This window comes from Nesoenas mayeri (assembly GCF_963082525.1).
Source record: "Nesoenas mayeri genome assembly, chromosome: 10".
In the NCBI taxonomy this organism is placed as follows: domain Eukaryota; kingdom Metazoa; phylum Chordata; class Aves; order Columbiformes; family Columbidae; genus Nesoenas; species Nesoenas mayeri.
In genome coordinates, this window is record NC_137560.1 from 3,329,876 (window position 1) to 3,352,473 (window position 22,598).

General features: G+C 47.8%; 1 protein-coding gene across 1 annotated transcript; it reads right to left on the minus strand.

Moving 5' to 3' along the window:
• Positions 1-563: 563 nt before the first annotated feature.
• Positions 564-4,272, minus strand: GP9 (glycoprotein IX platelet). The gene is given in 3 exon segments (XM_080350482.1): positions 564-1,337; positions 1,341-1,812; positions 4,190-4,272. Coding segments are annotated over 2 exon segments (582 nt in total). The 5' UTR covers positions 1,806-1,812; positions 4,190-4,272; the 3' UTR covers positions 564-1,220.
• Positions 4,273-22,598: the final 18,326 nt, after the last annotated feature.

The window sequence follows — 22,598 nt, forward strand, 5'->3', positions numbered from 1 at the left end:
CAAATTGAGTTCTCAACCCATCTTTTGTTTCTAGATGTATGATCTTGCTTTTGAATGCTTGGTGCTCCTCCACTTTTTGAGTTTGTGACTCTCCTCTTCTTGTTCCCCACTGTGTCACTTGCAGATTAACATTGCAATGGGCATTGTCTCATCTTATAGAGGTGATAGCACATGGTAATTGCATGGAAAGCTGGAACCGGCAGGTTCGCTGGGGCTATTCTGTGCTTGAACAAGGAACCTCGCTTCTGTGACCAGCTGCTAGGTAGAGAGCTAAGCTGTCTGTAGCATCCCAGCAAGTAACCTCTCACACCTAGCTCGGGGATGGGGCTAGGAGGAGCATTTGGAAAACATAGCTTAATTTGAACTGCCAGCAGTAGGATTAATTGTTGAAGACCTTCAGAGATCTCCTGTCTGAGCAGCCTCACATCACCAGAGCAGCCGGGATCACGGCATGTGTTGCTCTTCCTGGAGTCCTGTGAATTATCAGGTTATGGAGAAACAATGGACTCAAGTCACCACAACTTTTCTATGTAGAACACTTTTTTATTGTTCACTCTCCAGGAAATTCAGCAATATTTAAAATTACTTTTACTGATTATATTCTTATTACAGTCCATCTTTAAACACATTCAACAAGGGATACAATCAGTGGCTGGCCTATATAATCACAGCAGTTTTGCTGGCAGGAAACTCCTGAACCTGAGGAAGAGATGATTGAATTTGTTTGCACACAAGAATGATCCTACCAGCGCCATTGGGACACTGTGAGGGGGTAACAAGTTGCAAACTCACACAGTGTCCAACTGAGAAGAGAATTGCTAAAACAGTACAATTGGTGTTCATCTCCATAAATTAAAAATTGTAGGATCTGGAGGTGTAAATCTTCTTGCTATAAGAGCTGAGAATTCAGTGGAAAAATGCTAAGTTAAATAATTTTTTAAAAATTTAGAAACTGCTTTTCATATGAGTAGATGGCAGCAGAATGAAACTTGCTTGTCAATACATTGCAAGGCTTATTTTTGAAAGGAAATTAAATTAAGCTTGCCTGAGGACCCAGATTTTGAGCCCTGGGATCTGTTTCTAGCATTGTTCACCATTAGAACTAGTGTGTCAGTGCGCGTGCTTTTTTGTGGTAGAACAGTTTGATGCTTCTGGTTAATCCAGTGGTAGCAAACAGCTCATTGTGTCTTGTGGTTTTTGGAGGCACACTTTCCTGGGAGTCAGCGCCTGCAGTTGTATTGCCTTAGGTTTATCTGGCAGACCAGCTTTTTCGAGAATTTCAGAGCCCATGCTACTAAAATAAGTGTAATTATTACTCCAGCAATTAAAATGAGGTCTCACCAGAAGAAGTCAAGACACTTGATTGGGAGAAACCTCTTACAAACCCCCAGCTCATTCCCAGTCAGCTGCCTCAGGGGCTTCATCCTCAGTGGAGCCGGGCTCGCGCACCTGACGTTTGCAAGAGAGGCCGCGGAGATGTCTTCTAACCAGAGTTTCAGATACAGAATGTGACAGTCACAGTTCCAAGGGTTGTCAGACATCCTCACCTCCTCCAGGCCGCGCAGGCCATCCATGGTGCCGGGAGGAACCCAGCTCAGGCTGTTGTTGTGCAGGTAAAGCCGCCTGGTGTGGAGCGGCAAGGCCGGCACTTCCCGCAGCTGCCGCGAGCTGCAGTCAATGTGCAGACCCTTCGATTCTCCCAGGGACCGACAGCGGCAGGGGGGAGGACAGACCTCAGCGTGGCTCAGCTGGAACAGCAACAACATGGCAAATCCCACAACGGTGACCAACTCTGTCTTGTTCATGCTTCGACTACCCACGGAAGAAGAACAATAACCTAATAAGTATGATTCATTAGCATGTTGCTAAATGCAGAATTACAAGACAGCCAATTCTTTCTCAGGATTACTTGTGAGGTTTAGGTTTGGGAAGGAAATATTTAGTTTTCTATATTTCCCACATCTTCGTGATGTTATGTAGAATAAATGCAACTGGGAGGGACCACAGTGAGATATTTTGTCTCTAGTTCATTGCTTTTCCCTCATAATTGTGCAACATACCCTGTTTGCCTGAAAATAAGACAGGGTCTTAGATTAGTTTTTGCTCCAAAAGATGTGTTAGAGCTTATTTTAAGGGGATGTCTTATTTTTCCATGAACAACAGTCTACATTTATTCTTGAACAAAAAAATCAACATTTATTCAAATATAGACATGTTACCACATTCTGGAACATCATCATAACTCTCCAAATGCTGAATTCCATTGTGAATTTCCTGTGGCTCTATTTCCTTTAGAACCACTGGCCCCAATTTCTCATGTCACACAATAGCGCTTCCCTTAAACGTGCTTGTTTTGTCCACGTCTCCTGCTCGTAGCGCACGGGCAACACAACTGGCTGTTCTCTGTCAGGTCTCTGCTTTTCTTGGTGAAAGGTCTGTCTGTCCTGCTGTGTTCTATTGCCAATTAATTTTACTTTTTTACATGTATAGCTGCCTGGACACTATTTAAACTGGCTTTTAAAAGGAACTATAACTAGGGCTTGTTTTTGGAAGAGGGCTTATATTTCAAGCATCCTCAAAAATCCTGAAAAATCATGCTAGGGCTTATGTTTGGAGTAGGTCTTATTTTTGGGGGAACAGGGTACATTATTGTTCAAAGTTCTGGAACAGAATGTCACTGGGAGATGATAGTAAAATGAGGTTAGTTCTGATTTTCTAACTTTCAAAGGTCTAGTGTTAAAACTGTGTGATTAAATCAGTTTTCAAAATTGAGCTTAAGAGCTCGAATAATTTTAAATGTTAAAAATCTTCTTTCTGAGAGCATGAAGACTCTAATCAGGAAGGGTGTATCTTTATGTGGCAAACAGTTCTCTTTTTTTTGCTGCTTTGTAGCTTCATGCATCTCTGAGAACATACAGTTTAAGATTTGGATGAATAGAGAATTGGAAATTTTACGTATCTGGTACTGCTTGTCCTCCAGTGCTTTGGGCTAGCAGGGAATTATCCCTTTGCTGTGTCCTTTCCACTGCTGTAGAGCAGATCCCACCAGCCTTCCATCTTAGTCTCTTCTATTGGCAGTTCAAAACCTTGAAACCTTCCTGTATTTCCTCCTGCTTTGCTGCATTTAAAACCACAAAGCTAACCTTGGGACCAGGTTGGAATTCGAAATACAAAATCCCTCGCACAGGTTGAGGAGTTTCCAATCTTGAAACTGCCTTTATTTTTAAATACATCCCACAAGTAAAATGTATTTTCTTACGATTTTTCTTCCTCCCTGTCCCCCCTTCATTTGCAATAAGTAAGAATTGAAGCAAAAATATCTGACTGTATATTGCCTTCAACACCGTGTGGAGAATGGCAGATACTGTAGAAAGTGTTGGGTTTTTATACACTATGCACTTAAAGGAAGTTCCTTTTTAAACTGAAGAAGATGGAAACATTTGTATAAGTTTGTTTGCAGGCAAGTGTTAGAAGCACATTGACTATGAATTGAAAAATGGACTGGACAAAGCCTGAGAAATAACAAGCAGGTAGAACAGACCTATTAACAGCAACAAACACAGAGGAAAAGAGGTTTTGACATACTAAGGTGATAAGAACCTTCAATTATACTCGTGTAGAATGGAATTTGGAAAAAAAAAATCTTCAAAGTAATGTTTTCAGGTGTAGAACTGAAAAAAAGAAGATTTTTTCCCTCTAGGAAGTTCTATTTAATGAAAACTAAAATTGTAGGGAAAATGATTGATTTTGTTTTAAATGAATTTACTTCCATTTACTTATAAGGATTATGCGATTAGCTTCTCAAAATGAAGTTAGACAGCTCTAGATTCCTATGTTTTAAATTGGATTAATGCTACATAAAATTATACATTTCATCGCAGAGAAGCTGAAATATTAATCTAAGCTAACTCCTATATTTTTGTTAGCAAGCAGTTAGTCTAAATATCTTTGATCTGAATTTAGATACTCATTTTTAAAAGAAACCTACTAGAGCCATTTTTTCCAAAGTAGACATCTCCGAAGGACAGACCATGTCATCTGACTAGAAAAAGTTAAGCAATATCTATAGAAAAGACAATCTCTTCTGATTTAATATATGCACAGCAAGAAATTCCAAATGAAATAAAAATAAGAAGCACAGCCAAAATGCAGGAAGGGAGAGCTGTGGAGCCCTCTGACTGGTACTTACCCCTGTTTTTTGGCTCTCGACTCTGTTCCCCGGCCGGTGAAGCGTTGCGGCACAGACAGCAACTGGTGCTGGATTTTGGAAGAGTTAGGGGGAAATGTGGTCAAGCAGATGCAGAATAGGAAACTGTTCCGGTTGGAAGATGCTATATATGGTTGACACGTGTCACTGCATATTGTGCTTGGGGCATTTTTGTATTTTCTGTAGACAGGAGGAAATGCTTTCGAATATTGCTTTTTTGTTGTTGCTAATATATTTTTCCTATTAAAACTGACAACGTCTGGAAAACCTAAAATGACTGAAATCTAGTGGGTTTTCTTCCTTAGCTGTGATAATCTACAGGTATAAAAGTTAACTTGAGCTTCAGCTACTGACACATGCAAGTACCCAAGAAAGATCCAAGGCAGCTGAAGGTAGAAATGAAATGGAGTTGTTCTGTTTCGGTCCCAGCCAGGTGTGGTTGATATCTGCCTTGCTGCTGATTAAGTACAGTTCGTAAAAACACACCGTAGTGTCACAACAGCTTCTGTTAGTCAGATTAGATCACTAAGGGATAGAGAAATGTTAATGCTGTTATGTTGAAATAGTGGCGAAAAGTCACCATCCCTGAAAGGGTTTAAAAGATGTGTATATGAGGTTCTTAGGGACATGGTTTCGAGATAAACTTCATAGTGTTGGGTTAACAGTTGGACTCAACAATCTTGAAGGTCTTTTCCAGTCAAAATGATTCTATGATTCTCTGAAGTACAGTATTTAATGCTGTTCACACATGTTCAAGAAAGACGAAGCCCACAAGTGAATGGAAGGTTTCTGTGGGGGTCAGGGCTTGGAGAAGCTGTGTTAGGTGGAGAGGCTGTATCCTGCACCCTGCCACGTGGAGCCAGGCAGGGATCCGGGCTGTGGGGAAGGGTACGTGTGTATGGATCAATTCCTGCTTTGGTTCTTGTGATATTCTGTGGAATATAATTTATTTGTAATATCCTAGTTTGGTTTAGAGTTCAGAACTGAATTGCAGAGTAGTGTAAAAGAAAAACAAAAATGCCATTTTTGTTTCTCTTTTTTTCTTCTTTTGTACATGAAATTTTGGAATAGAACTGACATAAGATTTCCTTTGCTTTAGCTACCAAACACAAACACGCTAGCATTAAGATAGCAGTTTACATTTGGAAACCCCATGTGTTGTGGAACTGCTGTTGAATTCAGGCTGGTTCTTGTTTTGTGTGGTGTTTTGGGGCCAAGCTTTGAGCTGTGTTCTGCATTTGGAAACAAAGCCCAGGTGGGTTTCAGGTGTTACAGATGTGCTTCTGAGCTGTTGTCTCTTTATAACATGCTGTTCTTGGCAGAAAGGCATTTCATATTATTCTGATAGAAATTCTTATTCTGTAATTCTTACTTCCCTTTACAGTACTTTTCTTCTTTAAGTCTCATCAGGTGCCAGTAGCCTGAAGTTTGATAAGAACTTCCTTAAGAAAATGCCTTAATGTGCATCTCTGCTCTTTAGTATGTTAAAAGGTAATTTAGACATTGCTAGAGGGAGAAGACCATAATACTTCAGCCCCCTTTTGAAATTCCGTCTTTTTGATAAGATGCGGAAAGTGATTCTGCCCTTGTTGAAATGAATGGGCCATCTGCCTGTCAGATGTTCAACAGCTGGATCTGTGAGCAGACTGCTAGTAGTGGGAAGATCCTTCTATTTTAGGGGTTGTTACAGATTTTTTTTGGAAAGTATGACACTAGGCCATAGTTTTCATAAATGTCAGTCTTCCCTTGTGCCTGTTTCCTATATCATGCAACCTATGCCATGTGTCTTATGGAATGCTGCCACACAGAATGAAAATGTTCCTGTTATGTGATGAAATCAAATGCTGCATCTTCTTGCATTGAAATGGATGAATATGTTTGGAACCCTCTGGACTCCACACTCAGATCCTCACCAAAGTAAAGCAGTAAAGCATTTGACACAGTCTCCCACAGCATCCTTGCTGCTAAACTGAGGGAGTGCGGTCTGGATGAGCGGGTAGTGAGGTGACTGTGAACCGGCTGAAGGAAAGAAGCCAGAGAGTCGTGGTCAAAGAGGCAGAGTCCAGTTGAGGCCTGTATCCAGTGCAGTGCCTCAGGGGGCAGTGCTGGGACCAGTACTATTCAATATATTCATCAGTGACTTGGATGAGGGAACAGAGTGACTGTCAGCAAGTTTGCTGGTGACACCAAGCTGGGAGGAGTGGCTGACACTGGAAGCTGTGCTGCCATCAGAGACCTGGACAGGCTGAGAGCTGGGCAGGGGAAAATGTAATGAAATAGAAAAAGGGCAAGTGTAGAGTCTTGAATCTGGGCAGGAACAGCCCCAGGTTCCAGTATAAGTTGGACAATGACCTATTAGAGAGCAGCGTAGGGGAAAGGAGCCTGGGGGTCCTGGGGACAACAGGATGAGCATGAGCCAGCACTGGGCCCTTGTGGCCAGGAAGCCAATGGTACCTGGGGTGGGTTAGAAGGGGATGGTCAGTAGGTCAGAGAGGTTCTCCTGCCCCTCTGCTCTGCCCTGGGGCGACCACACCTGGAATCTTGTGTCCAGTTGTGGCCCCTCAGTTCCAGCAGGACAGGGAACTGCTGCAGAGAGTCCAGCGCAGCCACCAAGATGCTGAAGGGAGTGGAGCATCTCCCGTGTGAGGAAAGGCTGAGGGAGCTGGGGCTCTGGAGCTGGACAAGAGGACACTGAGGGGGGACTCATTCCTGGGGATCAATATGGAAAGGAGGAGTGTCAGGAGGATGGAGCCAGGCTCTTGGGGACAACCAGGGACAGGACAAGGGATAATGGGTGCAAACTGGAACACAGGAGGTTCCACTGAAAGATGAGAAGAAACTTGTTGGGGGTGAGGGTGGCAGAGCCTGGCCCAGGCTGCCCAGGGGGGTTGTGGAGTCTCCTTCTGTGCAGACATTCCAACCTGCCTGGACACCTTCCTGTGTAACCTCATCTGGGTGTTCCTGCTCCATGGGGGGATTGCACTGGGTGAGCTTTCCAGGGCCCTTCCAACCCCTGACATTCTGTGACTCTGTGATTCTGTGAAGGTGTCTCCTGCATTCCTCGGCTCCTGGCTCACATGGAGCTGGAGAAGCAGCTGTTCAGGCTCTGGATCTGGTGCTTATGATGAGGACAAGGGGCAGTTCCCTCAGTTCTGCCTGCAGGGAGAAGCTGCCAGAAGCCAACTTAAAATCCAAGGCGTTTACATTAATGATTTTAGGGCTGTAGCTTTTTGTAAGCCAAATGTTTTTGGTTTTCTTGTTTTGCTTTTTTGGATTTGTTTGTTTGTTTGTTTTTATTTAAGAGGCTTTATTAAGACCCAATCTGAAAAAATAATAAACAAGTTAGAATCTACTATAATCTTGTTATAGTCTGAAAATATTTCTTCCACAAAAATTAATCCATTTGAACATTCTGTGAATGAGAGAGTCTCTGTTTCTTCTCAGTGGAAAGGTATTTCTGAACACTCTTGTTTCCCAGCCAAAAACTCTCGCTCCCTTACTCCCTGAAAGCACAATTTCTGAGTTCATTTTCTTCTGAGGCCTTGACTTTTCCAGATAGTTATGTGGCTGCTGCTTCTGACTGCTTACGCAGGGAGAAAAAAAGGGGGAATTGCTCGTTTCCTTGCAGTTAAGAATAAAGGCTGCAAGTTAAAGATAAATGTGCAGATCAAACGCATGACCTTCTAAGAGGAAATTTAGGCAGCATATGCCGTTATTTTTTATAGAGAGTTTTAAGGAGTTATAGTCATTGATTGCTGTCAATGACCTATTCTTGACCTAGAAAGACAGAAGTCTTGCTGAAGCACTATTTCTATTTCCAATGCTGGAAAATCTTGCTGCATCACATTGTCAACAGACGGCAAAAGTATTTAAGTTCTATCACCTTGATTAAATCCATTCCTTCATATTTTAAAAGAGCTTGGTGAGAACAGACTAAGCAGAATATTTCTTCATAATTGGATGTGAGTCACTGGTAATTCATGAATTATACAAATGAGTGAATAAGCAAAAAGAAGGAGGAAAAAAAAAGGATCAATCATGAAATTCATTCACACATCAAGGAATATTGCCTGCAGAAATGAATTAAAGAAAAGCTGTGGTTTCTCTCACATCAGGAGTTATTGTTGCCCCAGGGCCAAAATATTCCTGTTATCTACTGCACCCTGGAGAACCAGCCTGCTAAAGCCTTTTCAGTATTTATACAGAGAACAACTCTGATTTTCGTCCTGCCCATGTTCTACTTACTGTGTTGTTTCCCACTGCACATTTATTTTGTTTTTATCTGATTGAATTTTGCCTCTGTCAAATCAAATATCCCATTTCCTCAGAAAATTATTACACAGGCAGGTAAACTCTTGTCATCTAGGAAATTAGTCTCCCAAATTGTCCTCCACCCGTTTCATAAAATAATTCTTTCTCCTTCCACACATTGTCATAAATAATCTCCCTCCTTGCTGTTTTCACTATTCAGAGCTGTGCATGGTTGTGCGATCGTCAGCTCTTGCTTATCTTTCCACTAGGTGTCATTCAAGTTATTATTTTTGTTAAATGTTGAGCATATCCTCTCTGAATCAACCTCTAAATATTGTTTATCAATTCAATATAATTATCTGAAAGACTGAAATATTATATCCTTTTAGGATATTACCTTTTCCGTAGCCTCAAGGTAAAAATGTAGCAGAGGTGTGTATTACGTGATCTGTTTAAATCAGCCAAAGAACAGCCGTAAATGACCCTTGTTTGAACGCCCTGGTAACGATGCAGTCCAGCCTGCTAAAGATGTTTATTACTAAGTTGTCTTTCCCAGGTTACTGGGTACCAGCTGCAGTAGGACTGTGAAATTCCTGAGATGAAGCAGCACTCTGAGTGTTGTGGTGTGTTCTTGGTTAAGGAGTTTGCTGATAAACAACATCAGTCTTGAGCCCCATGAGCTGAAGTCCTGCGCTTTTCTGCTTGAAGAGCTGGAAATGTGGAAGGCAGGGCATTGAACTGTGTGGTCACACCGAACCCTTGCTCTTGGAAAGATCAATTAGAAATTAATTAGTCTCTTATGTAAAAGACTATGTTGGAAAAGCCCAAGTGATGAGTTTACCGTGGTAATTCATTGTAGAATTTAACTCACTGTTCATAACTGATGATTCGTTTTTATGTTGCTGTTTATAAAGCTATGACTTCATGTTTTTTTGAAATAAACCAGTCAACTCTGGATATCTTTTCAGTGATGATTTACATTTTTCTAGATGTGAGCAGCCACAGTCATGTTACTCCTTCCATACTAACGCTGTATTTACGCACTGTGCTGTTAAAACTTGCAGCTGTGCCCAGTTATGTTCTTTGTGCTGCAGCAAATGGCAAATTTTTGCCGAGACCTCTGATTGCACTGGGAGAGCCACAGAAAGGGACTGCAGACAGATGGGGTCCAGTTCTGCTGGGTTTCTGCTGCAGAGCAGAGGGGCTGGCAGGACCACGTACCCCAGCAAACCCACCCATCCCGCTTCGAAGGTGTTGGCACAACTGCAGAGTTTGCCTGTGTCAGGAACAACGCTCTCAAACTGTCTTACCACACAGGATTTGCTTTAGTATGCCACATAACATTTTTGCCTGTGAGGGCGAAGAGTCGTGGACTCCACACAATCCAATGTGAATTCAAGCGAAGCCATTTATTACTTGTTATAACTCTCCTTAAATATCTTTTTGACCTGTCCACGCGCTGTCCATGCATCAGAAGGCTGCTTGTAATTGGTCAATAGCTGCTGTTCACACGCCGCAAACTAATAGGTGATTGGATTATACAATTCTTACATAAGCTCTAATATTAAACAAAATGTATCTATATTATAGCTGACTTGCTGACTCTTTTCTTCACTAGACAGTGTTTCTTTTGTTTTACCCAAGGTTGTATAAAGTCGCGTAAGACACGTAGGCTGCTCGACTCTTGCTCTCTTGCTGAATACATAGGCCTCAGAGGCCTGTTCAGTTCAATTCCATGCGATGTCCATTAACTTCAAGAAAATCACTCAAATCTCCCACACTTGCCAACCCCAATTTTCCAATTCTTGCACTGCATTCCCAAACCATGACATTTGCATTTTAAAAAATATACTATGTTGACTTGGTGTTTTGAGGCATTAAAGCTCACTTTTTCCAAGTTCTGCTGATAGTCGTTAAGGCTAGATATTGTTAATGAAGGCTGGGATTAACCTCTAGTCACTCCAAGAGTTGGGTTCTGAAGGAAATCTTTTATATAGTGTGAGCTGTGATAAAATCACAAAAGCTGAAAATGCTCCTGTGCTAATCCTATTATTTCTTATCGCTGAATTCTAATATATGAAGAGTTTGGAGAGTTAGTTTTACCAAGCTGGGAGATGAATTAATCATATAGTCACATACAGCAGGGAATAAATAAGCAGTGTTCCTCTGAGGAGGGTTGTAAATTCATTAAAAGATGCTGCAAGTCTCTTCCTGCATAATCTAATTATTTCTTCGCCCTCATTTACTCTCTAGCTCAAACACAGTGTTGATGGCTGTACTTCAGTGACACTTTCTACATTGAACAGAGCTAGTTGGGGGTTATTTATAATGTATTTCCACACCAGGTCTGATGAACCTCAGTGGTTTGATGTTGTCCTGCGATGACACTGTTGTGTAGTTGTCTCCGTGCTGACAGGCACTGAACACCTGCAGCATCGCACAGAACACCCGCAGCACTGCACAGAGCACTCGCACAGAACACCCGCAGGATCCCACAGAACACCCGCAGCACCACACAGAACACTCACACAGAACACCCGCAGCACTGCACAGAACATCCGCAGCACCACACAGAACACCCACAGCACCACACAGAACACTCATACAGAACACCCGCAGCACTGCACAGAACACCCGCAGGATTGCACAGAACACCCGCAGCACCACACAGAACACTCACACAGAACACCCGCAGCACTGCACAGAACACCCGCAGGATTGCACAGAACACCCGCAGCACCACACAGAACACTCACACAGAACACCCGCAGCACCGCACAGAACACCCGCAGCACCGCACAGAACACCCACAGCACCACACAGAACACCCGCAGCACCACACAGAACACCCACAGCATCGCACAGAACACCCACAGCACCACACAGAACACCCACAGCACTGCACAGAACACCCGCAGCATCGCACAGAACACCCACAGCACTGCACAGAACACTCACACAGAACACCCGCAGCACTGCACAGAACACCCGCAGCATCGCACAGAACAGCCGCAGCACTGCACAGAACACCCGCAGCATTGCAGAGAACACCTGCAGCACCACACAGAACACCCGCAGCATCACACAGAACACCTGCAGCACTGCACAGAACACCCGCAGCACCTCACAGAACACTCACACAGAACACCCGCAGCATCACACAGAACACCCACAGCACCGCACAGACCACCCGTAGCACTGCACAGAACACCCGCAGCATCGCACAGAACACCCCAACAGATGGTCCCTGGGGGCTTCCCTCCCGGGAGAGCTCTGGCACACAGAGGAAGCCTCGCAAAGCACTGGAGGGAACAACCATCACCCACACTGCCCGGGAGAAGGGTTAAAACCGTTGCCCTTGCAACACTGTAACGGGCCAAAGCGACTGCCATCTTAGCCAAGGCCTCAGAACCAGCACCAGGGCTGTGCCTGGGCGGGTTGATTTTGGTACTACCAGGACATATGTTAATCACCACAGTCCCTCGTTATTTGTGAAGTTGTGGACATGATGGATGAACTCCTCTCCAGCACATCAGGCACTGGTGGAAACTCAGCTTGGAAACTTGGCTTTTTCCACTGCTGTGGAGTAGCATCCAGAGCTGTTCCCAGGCCATGGAGATAACCAGCACTGGTCCCTCGCGGGGCTTGATTTTCGTACCACATGGACACATGTTCAACACCTCAGTCCCTCTTTATTTGGGGAGCTGTGGACATGGTGGATGAACTCATTTGCAGCACGAGAGGCGCTTGAGGACACTTGGCTTCTGCTGCTGCTGCGGGGGGGCCGAGGACAGGTTGGAGGGGCATCCAGGTTGTGGTGACGGTGGGAGCACAGGTTTTGACTCCTCCCTTTGGATGCTGTTGTTCTCATCCTGCTGTTGCAGCGGAGCCGGTGATGGTTCTGGAGGCCGTGGTGGTTCTGGAGAGGCCAGGCACTCTGGTTCTGATTCCGGCTGGTCTTGGGAGCCGCTGGACTGGTCCCACCATTGTGGTTCTGCTGGGGATGGACTGGGGGGCTGTGAGGTCTTACTGTCACAGAACGAGGGGCAGCCGCCATATTCGTGCCCGGCTTCACTATCTGCATCGGGGAGCCTGTGGAGAGAGGAGGCTGCTGAGGCCTCAGCTGCAGGCGGGACACAGGGCCTCTCCTCCGCAGCACGGCCCAGGGCTGGCAAGGCTCCCCAGCACCACGGGCTGAGCTGCTGGCCGGCCTGGCCGAGGTGGAGCCCTGCAGCTCATGGCACCACCGAGCAGGGGGATTCCTCCGGGCAGGTTCACTGCTCAGGAGCGGGTGACAGTGAGAGTGTGGCTTTCTTGGGCAATCTCGTCCCCTGCTCCTCCTCGTCCTGCCCTGGCTTTGCCTGTGCCTGCCAGTCCCGGGGCTGCTCTTGCCCAGGCAGGGTCAGTTTGAGCTAAGCCTGGCCCCAGTCAGAGCGGGCTCCTGGGAAGGCGGCCCAGGCATTAAGAGGCCAACTGAAGCACCTGACAGCAGCAGAATCCTCAGCAGAGTTCTTTGGCCAGCCAGGAACTGGCCACTCCGCAGCAGCCTGAGTAGCAATTGTTTGTGGCTACAAGCAGCCACCTAAGGAAGCAGTGGGGGGAAAAGCAATAACTCACTTTTTAGCCGTCCTCCACTGCCAGATCTTGACACAGCACAACACCATTGTCAGTAACATGGAAATCAAGGCTGCTACTGTGAATATGATATCGAACTTTCCCATTACTTCGAGGTAGAGAACACTTGCACGCCCCTGGGGATTGGGAGCACACATGGTACTCTCGCCGACCAGATCTAGAGGAGAAATTCAAGATGTTAGTGCATCCTGTGCACCACTGCTAAGCTTGCAGTACCTTCAATATGGCCAGTGAGTTCCTGGTTTCCCTCGGTGCTGCTGCCTGGAGGCACCATCCCACCCTTTGGGACAGGACTCCCACCCTTTGGGACAGGTTGCCCCACCAAACAAAACCCAGAAGGCCAGCAGGACAGCACGAGGGGAGCGCAGCTGCTTGACCAGTCACTCGTTTGAGGGACACGGACAAAAGGGCCAGCCCCAGCTCTGCCCCCCGGTCCAGCTCCCACAGCCGCAGGGGACGGAGTCTGGCCCTCTCAAGAGGGACATGAGCCTTGCTCTCCCCGTCTGCCTCTTCTCCTGCGTGGGCACCGCTTGCAGCCGCTCCCGGGTTTTGGGACGTGTCTCCTGTTCAGGGACCCCACCAAGACGCTCAGTACCTGAGTTCGTCCTGGGGAATTCATTTACACTGCTGTGCTGGTAACCTCCGGGCCTTGGCAGCCCTGTCAGAAAGCAGAGACAAGAGGTAAAGCCTCAGCATGGCCCAGGCACACAGGATACAGGGGGACGGGACGTTCCCTCTAAGCCGCTGCCCAAACTGGCGGTCAGGGCATCGCTCTGGACCTCAGATCCCGGGAGGGATCCTGCTCGGTGCTGCTCCTGTGCCTTGAGCCTCTGGGCACTCAGGGCAAGCTCTGGGCCGCAGCTACAGCGGGAGGTACGTTTGTGCAACAGTCACATTCCCCGTCATCTGCAGAACGTGGCCCAGATGCCTCGAGCCCAAAGCACTTTGTGTTTTGGCTGTGAGGTGACGTGCAAGAGCGGGCACTGGGGGAAGAGCCTGCTGACACACACCCATCCTGACGGGTGACACTGGCTGACCATGTGACAGTGATTACCTGGCATGCCAGCGGCTGGCACCGCCTCTGCTGCTTCACCAGAGCCGGGCAGGGAGCTGCGGCTTCCTTCTGGAAACGCCTCCTTCCGCACAGCCTCACGGTTCGTCTCTTGAGAAAGAAAGAGGGAGGGCTGGATCAGATGGAACCGTTCCCCATGAGGGACACGGTATCTTCGGGGGGCAAGACTTCTCAAAGGCATGGCTAAGGTTTAGAAACCAGGGCTGGGCTTTTGGGGCTGTGCCTGCTGGGACACCAGGAAATCGCACGTGACCTTCTGGTTTGCGTTGCACATTGTGGGCAAATATCGGGTGATGCTGAGCGCCGTCCTTCAAAGAGAACGGGAAGAAGCTGCAGCCGGGCCAGCTGGGGAAACAGCCCTTTGGAGAAGACTCCTCTGCAAGGCCCTCCTGCCCTTCTTGGAAGTACCAGCAGCAGCCACATTTGCCCCATCCCAGCAGCTGCCTCTGGCACTCGGCTTGAACCACAACTGGCCGCACAAGCCCTGCACCATCTCTCTGGCAGCTGCAAGGCGTGACACCAGCATCGCTGCAGTGGGGCCCTGATCGACCCCTTTCCACTGTACAGCCTGTCCAGACCAGTACCTAAACCTCCGGATGACGAACCTCATGGCTAGTTCTGAGTAAAATATACCCACCGTGTGCTCTGTGCAGTTCGTCCAGGAGTTGCCTCATGACTTCTGATGAATCTGGGGTTGGTTTTGCTTCTTCAGGTTCATACATCGGCCTTGGAAGACCTTAGCAGCAAGATTCAGTTCCAAGTGAGATTAATACATTACGGAAAAACAAGGCAGAGGCTGCGAGGTCAGCACAGACAGACTGCTCACCCCTGGGACGCCAGCCGGGCCGGAGCCCAGCACGCTGCCGAGGAGCTGGAAAAGACCTTCCTGCGGGATCGTCTGTCAATAAAGAGCCAGAGAACCTTCCATCACCTGCTGTGATCTGCATGGGCAGCACTGAATGGCAGAAGCGGTGAGGGGACCGCGCAAGGAGAGGACACACACACGAGCAGGTCTCTGTCCTCACACCCGCAGACCTGCCCGGCTGCCGGACCTTGGGGCTTGGAGCTGGCAGCTCCCAAGGGGAGGAAAAAGCCATGACGTACCCACGGCATGTCCTGGGGGCTCGGTCCTGGAACCCAGACGGGATCCTGGATCAGCTTCGCCCACAGGCTGGGCTGCAAAGAAGCGCAGGACACAACAGCTCCCGTGACACAGTTCAAGATGCTTCTTGAGCTCGGAGTGGCCGGGAGCGCAATGCAAAGACGGGATTGCTCCGCCACACTCGTCCCTCCCTTCCGCTCGGGAGCGTGGGGGAAAGAGTCACCACGTGCCTGCAGCGGCACCGTGCTGGGACCAAACGAAGCCCGTGCGGAGCTGCTGGCAGAAAGGACTCCCTGGAGCTGACAGCAGCTCCAGACTCGACCCCAGCCAGATGCTGACCTGGCATTGGGCACCGGGGCAGCTCAGGCTCCGAGGGGCCGGCACAGGCAGCTTGGCAAGGGAAAGCACCCCGGGACACATCGCTGAGCCTGACCCGTTCCCTCTCGGCTCTCCTCCCTGTCTGAGTGGGGGCCACACAAGGGGCAACTTGCATTTCACATGGAACTTACCTCCAGGATACCTCAAGGGCTCCGAAACTACATCCAGCCAAGAAGCTGGATAATCGTTGCCACCAGCCTCATCTAGAAAGAAGCACAGAGGAGAAACGTTTCCATTGCCCGCTGGGATCCACCGCTGCCTTAGGGAACTGCAGGCACTAGAAGGGGGTTGGGCAGCCGCATGGGAGCCAGTTGGAGTTGGACATTGCCAAAGCTGCAGAGGGGCCGGTGACCTCTTGACCAGCTCTGGCTGCTCTGACACACTCTGTACAGGCCACGACAAACAGCTCTTGAGGGAGGATGGACCAACACAGGGTCCCTGGGGGCTTCCCTCCCGGGAGAGCTCTGGCACACAGAGGAAGCCTCGCAAAGCACTGGAGGGAACAACCATCACCCACACTGCCCGGGAGAAGAGCCCGCTGGCCGTGAAAGGCTGCACCGCTCACCTGCTCCCCGTGCTCGCCACGGAGCAGCCTGGGCAGGCCCGGCGTGCAGGGCCAGCAGGAGGAGGAGGAAGAGGAGGTGGCGGGTGGGGAACATGGTCCCCTGCACTCGCAACGTCTTTGTGCTGCTGCTGCTGCTGCCGCTGCTGCTGCTGCTGCTGCTGCTGCTGCTGCTGCTGCCGCACTGGGGGCCGGGGGCTGTGCAGCCGCTTCTTATGGCCGGTGCAGCACCGCGGGCTCTGTGACCTCACAATCACTGTGACCTCCTGGCCGGGCCGAGGCTGCGTGGGGACGGCTCAGGGCGCTGGTGGCAAGTGCTGGAGCAGAGCTGGAGCTGCCTCCTGGGAGGGGAGCACATCCCGTGGGGCAGCTCCGTGCAAGGGCTGAGACACCGTCCCGCCCGGGGCTGGGCCCACGGCTCTGCCCTGTTCTGCGGGCTCTGGCACAGGGGCAGGAGGAGCTCACAGTGCCCAGAACTGCAGGGGACCACAGCCACGGGGCTGCTGACCTCCTCGGGTGCTGTCAGCGGCAGCTCGTGAGCCCCAAGAGTGAGGGATTTCAGTCTGCAGACAAGCGCAAGGTCCCCTCCTGTCGGCAGCTTCCAGGCTGGAGCCCGGTCTGGCGCCTTGGGGGACCCCAGGGATCACGAGTCACTTTGCTTTTACAGGAAAGATAAAGGCTTTTCTCTTATGTCTTTTCTTAACACTCAGGCTGGTCGGAGCTCTCAAAATCTACCTTTTTTTTTTTTTAATAAGAGCTGATTTCTATTATATTGGACATGTCAAAAATTTTACACTTTTACTGCAATATTACTGTCAAGTCCGAAGTTCAGCTCATGTTGGTGACTCCCGCTGCTGCAGGCAGCATCAGTCTGCTCTTCCCCCACCCACCCACGCCGAGTGTGCACTGTGCATTCAGTGCTGTGTGTTGCCCCAGATTTGAACAGCAAAGGAACTGATCCTGTATTTCATTAAAAAATAAATAAAGCCATCAAGTTAGCTGCATAAATGGGAAGCACTGTGTTACCCATCCCTGCCTGTTCCATCCAACTGATGAGACTTTTATACCATCATAAGGGTCAGCCAGCGCCAGCTAAGAATTAATAAATTGTATACAAGACTTCCATAAAATTAAAGAAATAATGGTGGGTGTCCTTATATTGCAGTTTTTACTCCCAGTTTCACTGAGAATTGTAATAGCATTTGAATGCAGGTAGAAACTGGTTTCCAGTGACTGAAATGGTGAAGACAATGAATGAAGAAAGGCTATACTATGAAACAGGTAAATAGCTCTGCTTCAGGAAAGATAATGTATTAAATACCAAGCAGTGAACTTTTTACTTCTGACAGCACTCTCTGTTTCTATACTCTCTGCGCTCAGGAACTGAATGACATCCACAATGAATACATCTTTTTGCGACAGGCTGGGAGATGCCAGGTCAGTGGTGACGGTGGACGTGCTGGTTTGCTTTCTGTCCACTGCTGGAGGAGCTGTGCTGCTCCCACTGCTGCCGAGTGGCTGCCAAGGACCTGGAAAAGTCCTTCCTGCGGAATCATCTGTCAATAAAGAGCCAGAGAAGCTTCCATCACCTGCTGTGGTGTGCATGGGCAGCACTAAATGGCAGAAGCAGTGAGGGGACCGTGCAAGGAGAGGACACAGACGAGCAGGTCTCTGTCCTCACACCCGCAGACCTGCCCGGCTGCCGGACCTTGGGGCTTGGAGCTGGCAGCTCCCAAGGGGAGGAAAAAGCCATGACGTACCCACGGCATGTCCTGGGGGCTCGGTCCTGGAACCCAGATGGGATCCTGGATCAGCTTCGCCCACAGGCTGGGCTGCAAAGAAGCGCAGGACACAACAGCTCCCGTGACACAGTTCAAGTTGCGTCTTCAGCTCGGAGTGGCCGGGAGCGCAATGCAAAGACGGGATTGCTCCGCGGCACTCGTCCCTCCCTTCCGCTCGGGAGCGTGGCGCAAAGAGTCACCACGTGCCTGCAGCGGCACCGTGCTGGGACCAAACGAAGCCTGTGCGGAGCTGCTGGCAGAAAGGACTCCCTGGAGCTGACAGCAGCTCCAGACTCGACCCCAGCCAGATGCTGACCTGGCATTGGGCACCGGGGCAGCTCAGGCTCCGAGGGGCCGGCACAGGCAGCTTGGCAAGGGAAAGCGCCCCGGGACACATCGCTGAGCCTGACCCGTTCCCTCTCGGCTCTCCTCCCTGTCTGAGTGGGGGCCACACAAGGGGCAACTTGCATTGGTCCTGCCACGGGAAGGCAGACGGGGACGGGCTGGGAGGCCACAGGATGGGGGACGCACTGTTCTCCACTCCATTGGTTTTGAATTGGGCTGGTGTTGGAAGCCATGGGGCTGGTCCTACCACTGCAGGGCCCTGGGGATGGGCTGTGGGGATGCAGGGGCCAAGGGGATGGTGGAAAGACTGATCTCCACCCCACTGGCTTCTTGAAGAGGTGGGGCAGGTTCTGCTGCGCCAGGATATCTGGGGACGGGCTTGGGGGCTTTGGGGCCCAGATGATTTTGGACGTGCTGGCTTGAATTCCATCTGTTGCCTGAGGCCATTGTCCTGGTCCTGCTGCTGCAGGGCAGCCAGAGATGGGCTGGGGGGACATGAGAACCATGGAGAGGGAGTAACGCTCACTTTCCAGGATCAAACAGCGGCTGCTGGTGGTGGGTTCAGCTCTCAGAGCTGCCGCAGCTGCTGCTCCATCTGTCCAGGACTGAGGGGCGGCCGCCACTTTCCCGCCTGGCTCCTGCGCCTGCATCGCTGCAGGAGAGTGGCTGCTGCAGGGGGGCTGGGGACAGGCTGGGGGGACGTGGAGGTTGTGGCGATGGTGGGTGTGCAGGTTTTGATTCCAGTGTCTGTTGGAGGCCTTTGTTCTCATCCTGCTGCTGCAGCAGAGCTGGTGAAGTTTCTGGAGGCCACGGTGGTTCTGGCGAGGCCAGACACTCTGGTTCTGATTCTGGCTGGTGTTGGAAGCTGTGGGGCTGGTCCCACCACTGCGGTGCTGCTGGGGACGGGCTGGGGGGCTGTGCGGATAGTGGGGAGGGCTGATACACCAGCTTTCCACAATCAACTGCAGGAGCATCTTATGAGTCAGGGCAAGTTATCTTTACTCAAGAGGGGAGAAAAGGAAGGTTGAACAGCTTATATCTGTAAGGTGTTTTTCTCTAAAAGCCTTTCTTTCTGACTACTCCGGGTCTTCCTTTCAGCACTTTGCTCTGCTCGAGATCGATGTGTGCTCTTCACCGCTTTGTTTTTCTCTTTCATCCTGCCATCTGTTCCACCTGGTACTACTCCATTATTTCCAGCACAGACAGATGCAATATGCAAATGTATTCTGCAGGTATTGTCTTGCTGGGGGAGGGAACATAGTTCATATTCATTAATAACCTTCAGTCTTGAGTTCCATCCTTTCAAGCGTTCATTTTGTGAGAGTGTGTGTATAAAAGTTGTCCAGAAAACTCAGAAGTTTAGCGCCCTGTTAAAACCCACTGCTAGGGATAGATTCTAAAGCATATCTAACCCATAAGTCAACAAGGATGTGTGCAACTTATTGCTGTATATGAACCCCAGTATGTCACAGCTTGAGATGTGGTATTTTACATGTGGTAGTTTCTCTCAAAAACTTCTGCTTGGTCCGAGTGTAAGCCAAAAAAATCCATCTGCTGTTATTTTCACATTAGAGGTAAGCAGGCAAAACCTTCATCCCATTGAATGAGCTTTCCATAATGTCATTTCAACAGCATGAACTACATATATTTGCATTTGAGAACTTTTTGAATAGAAGCCAAGGATTGACTCACATCTTTTAAATCTTCCTCTTTCTGCCCAGTTTAGCTAACCTAAACTGAAACAGCTCACCTTGCAAAGGAAGGGAAAGCAAGGACCCAAATTTCGCTGTGTGGATGGATGGATGGATGGATGGATGGATGGATGGACGGACCTGCACTCTAAATACATTCAGTAACAGCTGCACTTGCTGACAAAGTTGCTCAGTGAGGCAACTTTAAAGAAGATGTGGGAACTAATCTTCAGATTAGTTAAAAATGATAATATTGATGGTAACGATTCCGAAGCTTACAGCTTACTTTATGGAAAAAAGGCAGAACTGAAGGCCCTTCTCTGTGGGACTTTGCAGCCTGCAGGCGGTTTCTCTCCTCGTGTTGATCGGCTCAGCCAGCACTGCAGCCTCAATGCCACAGAAGCTGTGATGCCATTAAGAAGTACACACTAACTACTTCTCAGATGAAAATACAACCAGATAATTGAGGTTTATTGGGGTAGCCTGTTAAGTGATGTTACTGGCACTGACTACTGAGTCCAGGTACCATGGCAATCCGAGGACGAGTATGTTTTGCACTACACTTTTGAAATAGATATAAATTTCCTGGCTTTTGATATTTCATCCACCAGACTGTCTCAGACTGCTGAAATAAGTGCACAAAATATAAGCAGGAATAATATAATCTGTCTGAAAAGCAAACAAAATAAATTATCCTCCACACTCCGACTTTGGCAACACCAAAAAGCCCCAACATGAGTAAATGACCCATCTCTTCAGTCAAAAATCAGTGATAAGGTCTCCATTCCTTTTACAAGTTTAAATCACTGATGCTGGTGTTGCAAGTCTCAAGTTCCCTTCAAGTCTTTAAATTTTTGCTTTACTATTGTCTTCAGGCTAGAGGTGATTTTCCTTGATGTATAAGGAGCCCGGTAAAAAAGGAAATAAGGATAAAGATAATTTCCAGATACTTGAGGAGAACTGGAGTAGCTTCGTTAGTAACCAAAGTTTTTTTACTATCTTAACTGTTTCTTGAAGCTTTACATGCTCTGTCTGGCCTAGTTTATTTACTTTTGAATTTTACTTTTTGCTTATGGTATTTCAGAATCTGTTCCCAAACAACAACTTCTGAAACTGTGTCGCTACTTTCAAAGCTATTTTCAGTAAAATAGCAAAGGAAAGGGAAGTGTGGGTTCTCTGCTGCTGCTGCTGCAGTTCTAGGTTGTCATTGGTGAGATGGTTCAGCACAGGGATGCTTGTATGGACCTTAATAGACTGACATCCTCCTCAACAAATAATTCAGAACATTTTTTCCAAAAGGAAATTCTTTAATGTCACCACATTTCATACCTAAAATGAGAAATTACTAACAGCCCTAATCTTCAGGAACTGTTCACTGACCACTCTTGGAAATCAAGGCCTTAAACTCTCCCTGGATAAGCAGATGTATTACTCTCCAGGGTGTTTCAAAAGGAGGGACCCAATTTCACATTAACAACATGTTACAATTACACAAAAATTTGCAAATGGTTTAATGAGTTATCAGGTTTTAGTAACCTCTTTATGTTGTTCTATATTCCCTCCACCTGCTGTACAGAAAACATCGAGACGATAGTTGAATTTGTCCTAAACACCTCTCAATTGGGCCCATCTTTTTGAAACACCCTGGATTATACTGATTGTGTTTCCTTTGGTTAGAAAGATCTTAGCTCTTTTAATAATCCAGTTAAACATTTCTTAAGTTGATTTTAAATTATAGTGTGTCTGGTACTTTTTTAACATATATATATATATATATATATATATATATATATATGGTAGCACAGGAGAAAAAGTACAACTTCCTTGGATCTTAAGTACTGAAGTTTTACATTTATTAAATGAGGTGATGGTGAATGTTCTTACAGGGAGACTGCATTTAAATTACTGTGGTTTGCAAAAGGAAAAGTTGTTTGACCTGATTGAGATAACTCTGAGAGCTTATACAAAAAGCTGATTTAAGCTGGTGTAACCTGAGAGGTTTGCGTACAGGTGAAGTGGATACCCCATGGGTCAGGGCTTTCATCTAGGATATGGGCCAAGTGGGTTTAATTCCTTGCTCTGCATAACATGCAATTATTTATGCAAAGTGGAGCAGCTCCAAGAGGGAAGATTAAGGGAGAACTCGGCAGGTCAGTAGTGCAATGGTTAGAGAATTCACGATGATGTGGGAGACCAAAGTTAAGTCCCTACTCAGTTATATTCAATCTTCCACCTCCCAGGTGAGTACCATATCCTCAGATATACTGCAGAACACTTGACCTACTATGAACTCTCAATGTAATTTATATCAACAAGATAACATTCAATTTAATGAAATCCACTTTTTCTGACCAAACAAATTCCTGGTCTGTTCTGCTTGCTAAGTTAGTCCTTCCCCTAACTGCATGAAGGAATGATGTATCATCTGCTCTTCCCTCTGCCATCCCGAGGGCTTCGCTCACTGCGTCCCCATCACTCTCTGGAAGGAAGAGCCGTTAACGTAGATGTCTTGACCAAACTCATCTGTGGCATTCTTTTAATATGCTTTGTAGTATCCATAGGGTGGGGTAGTTT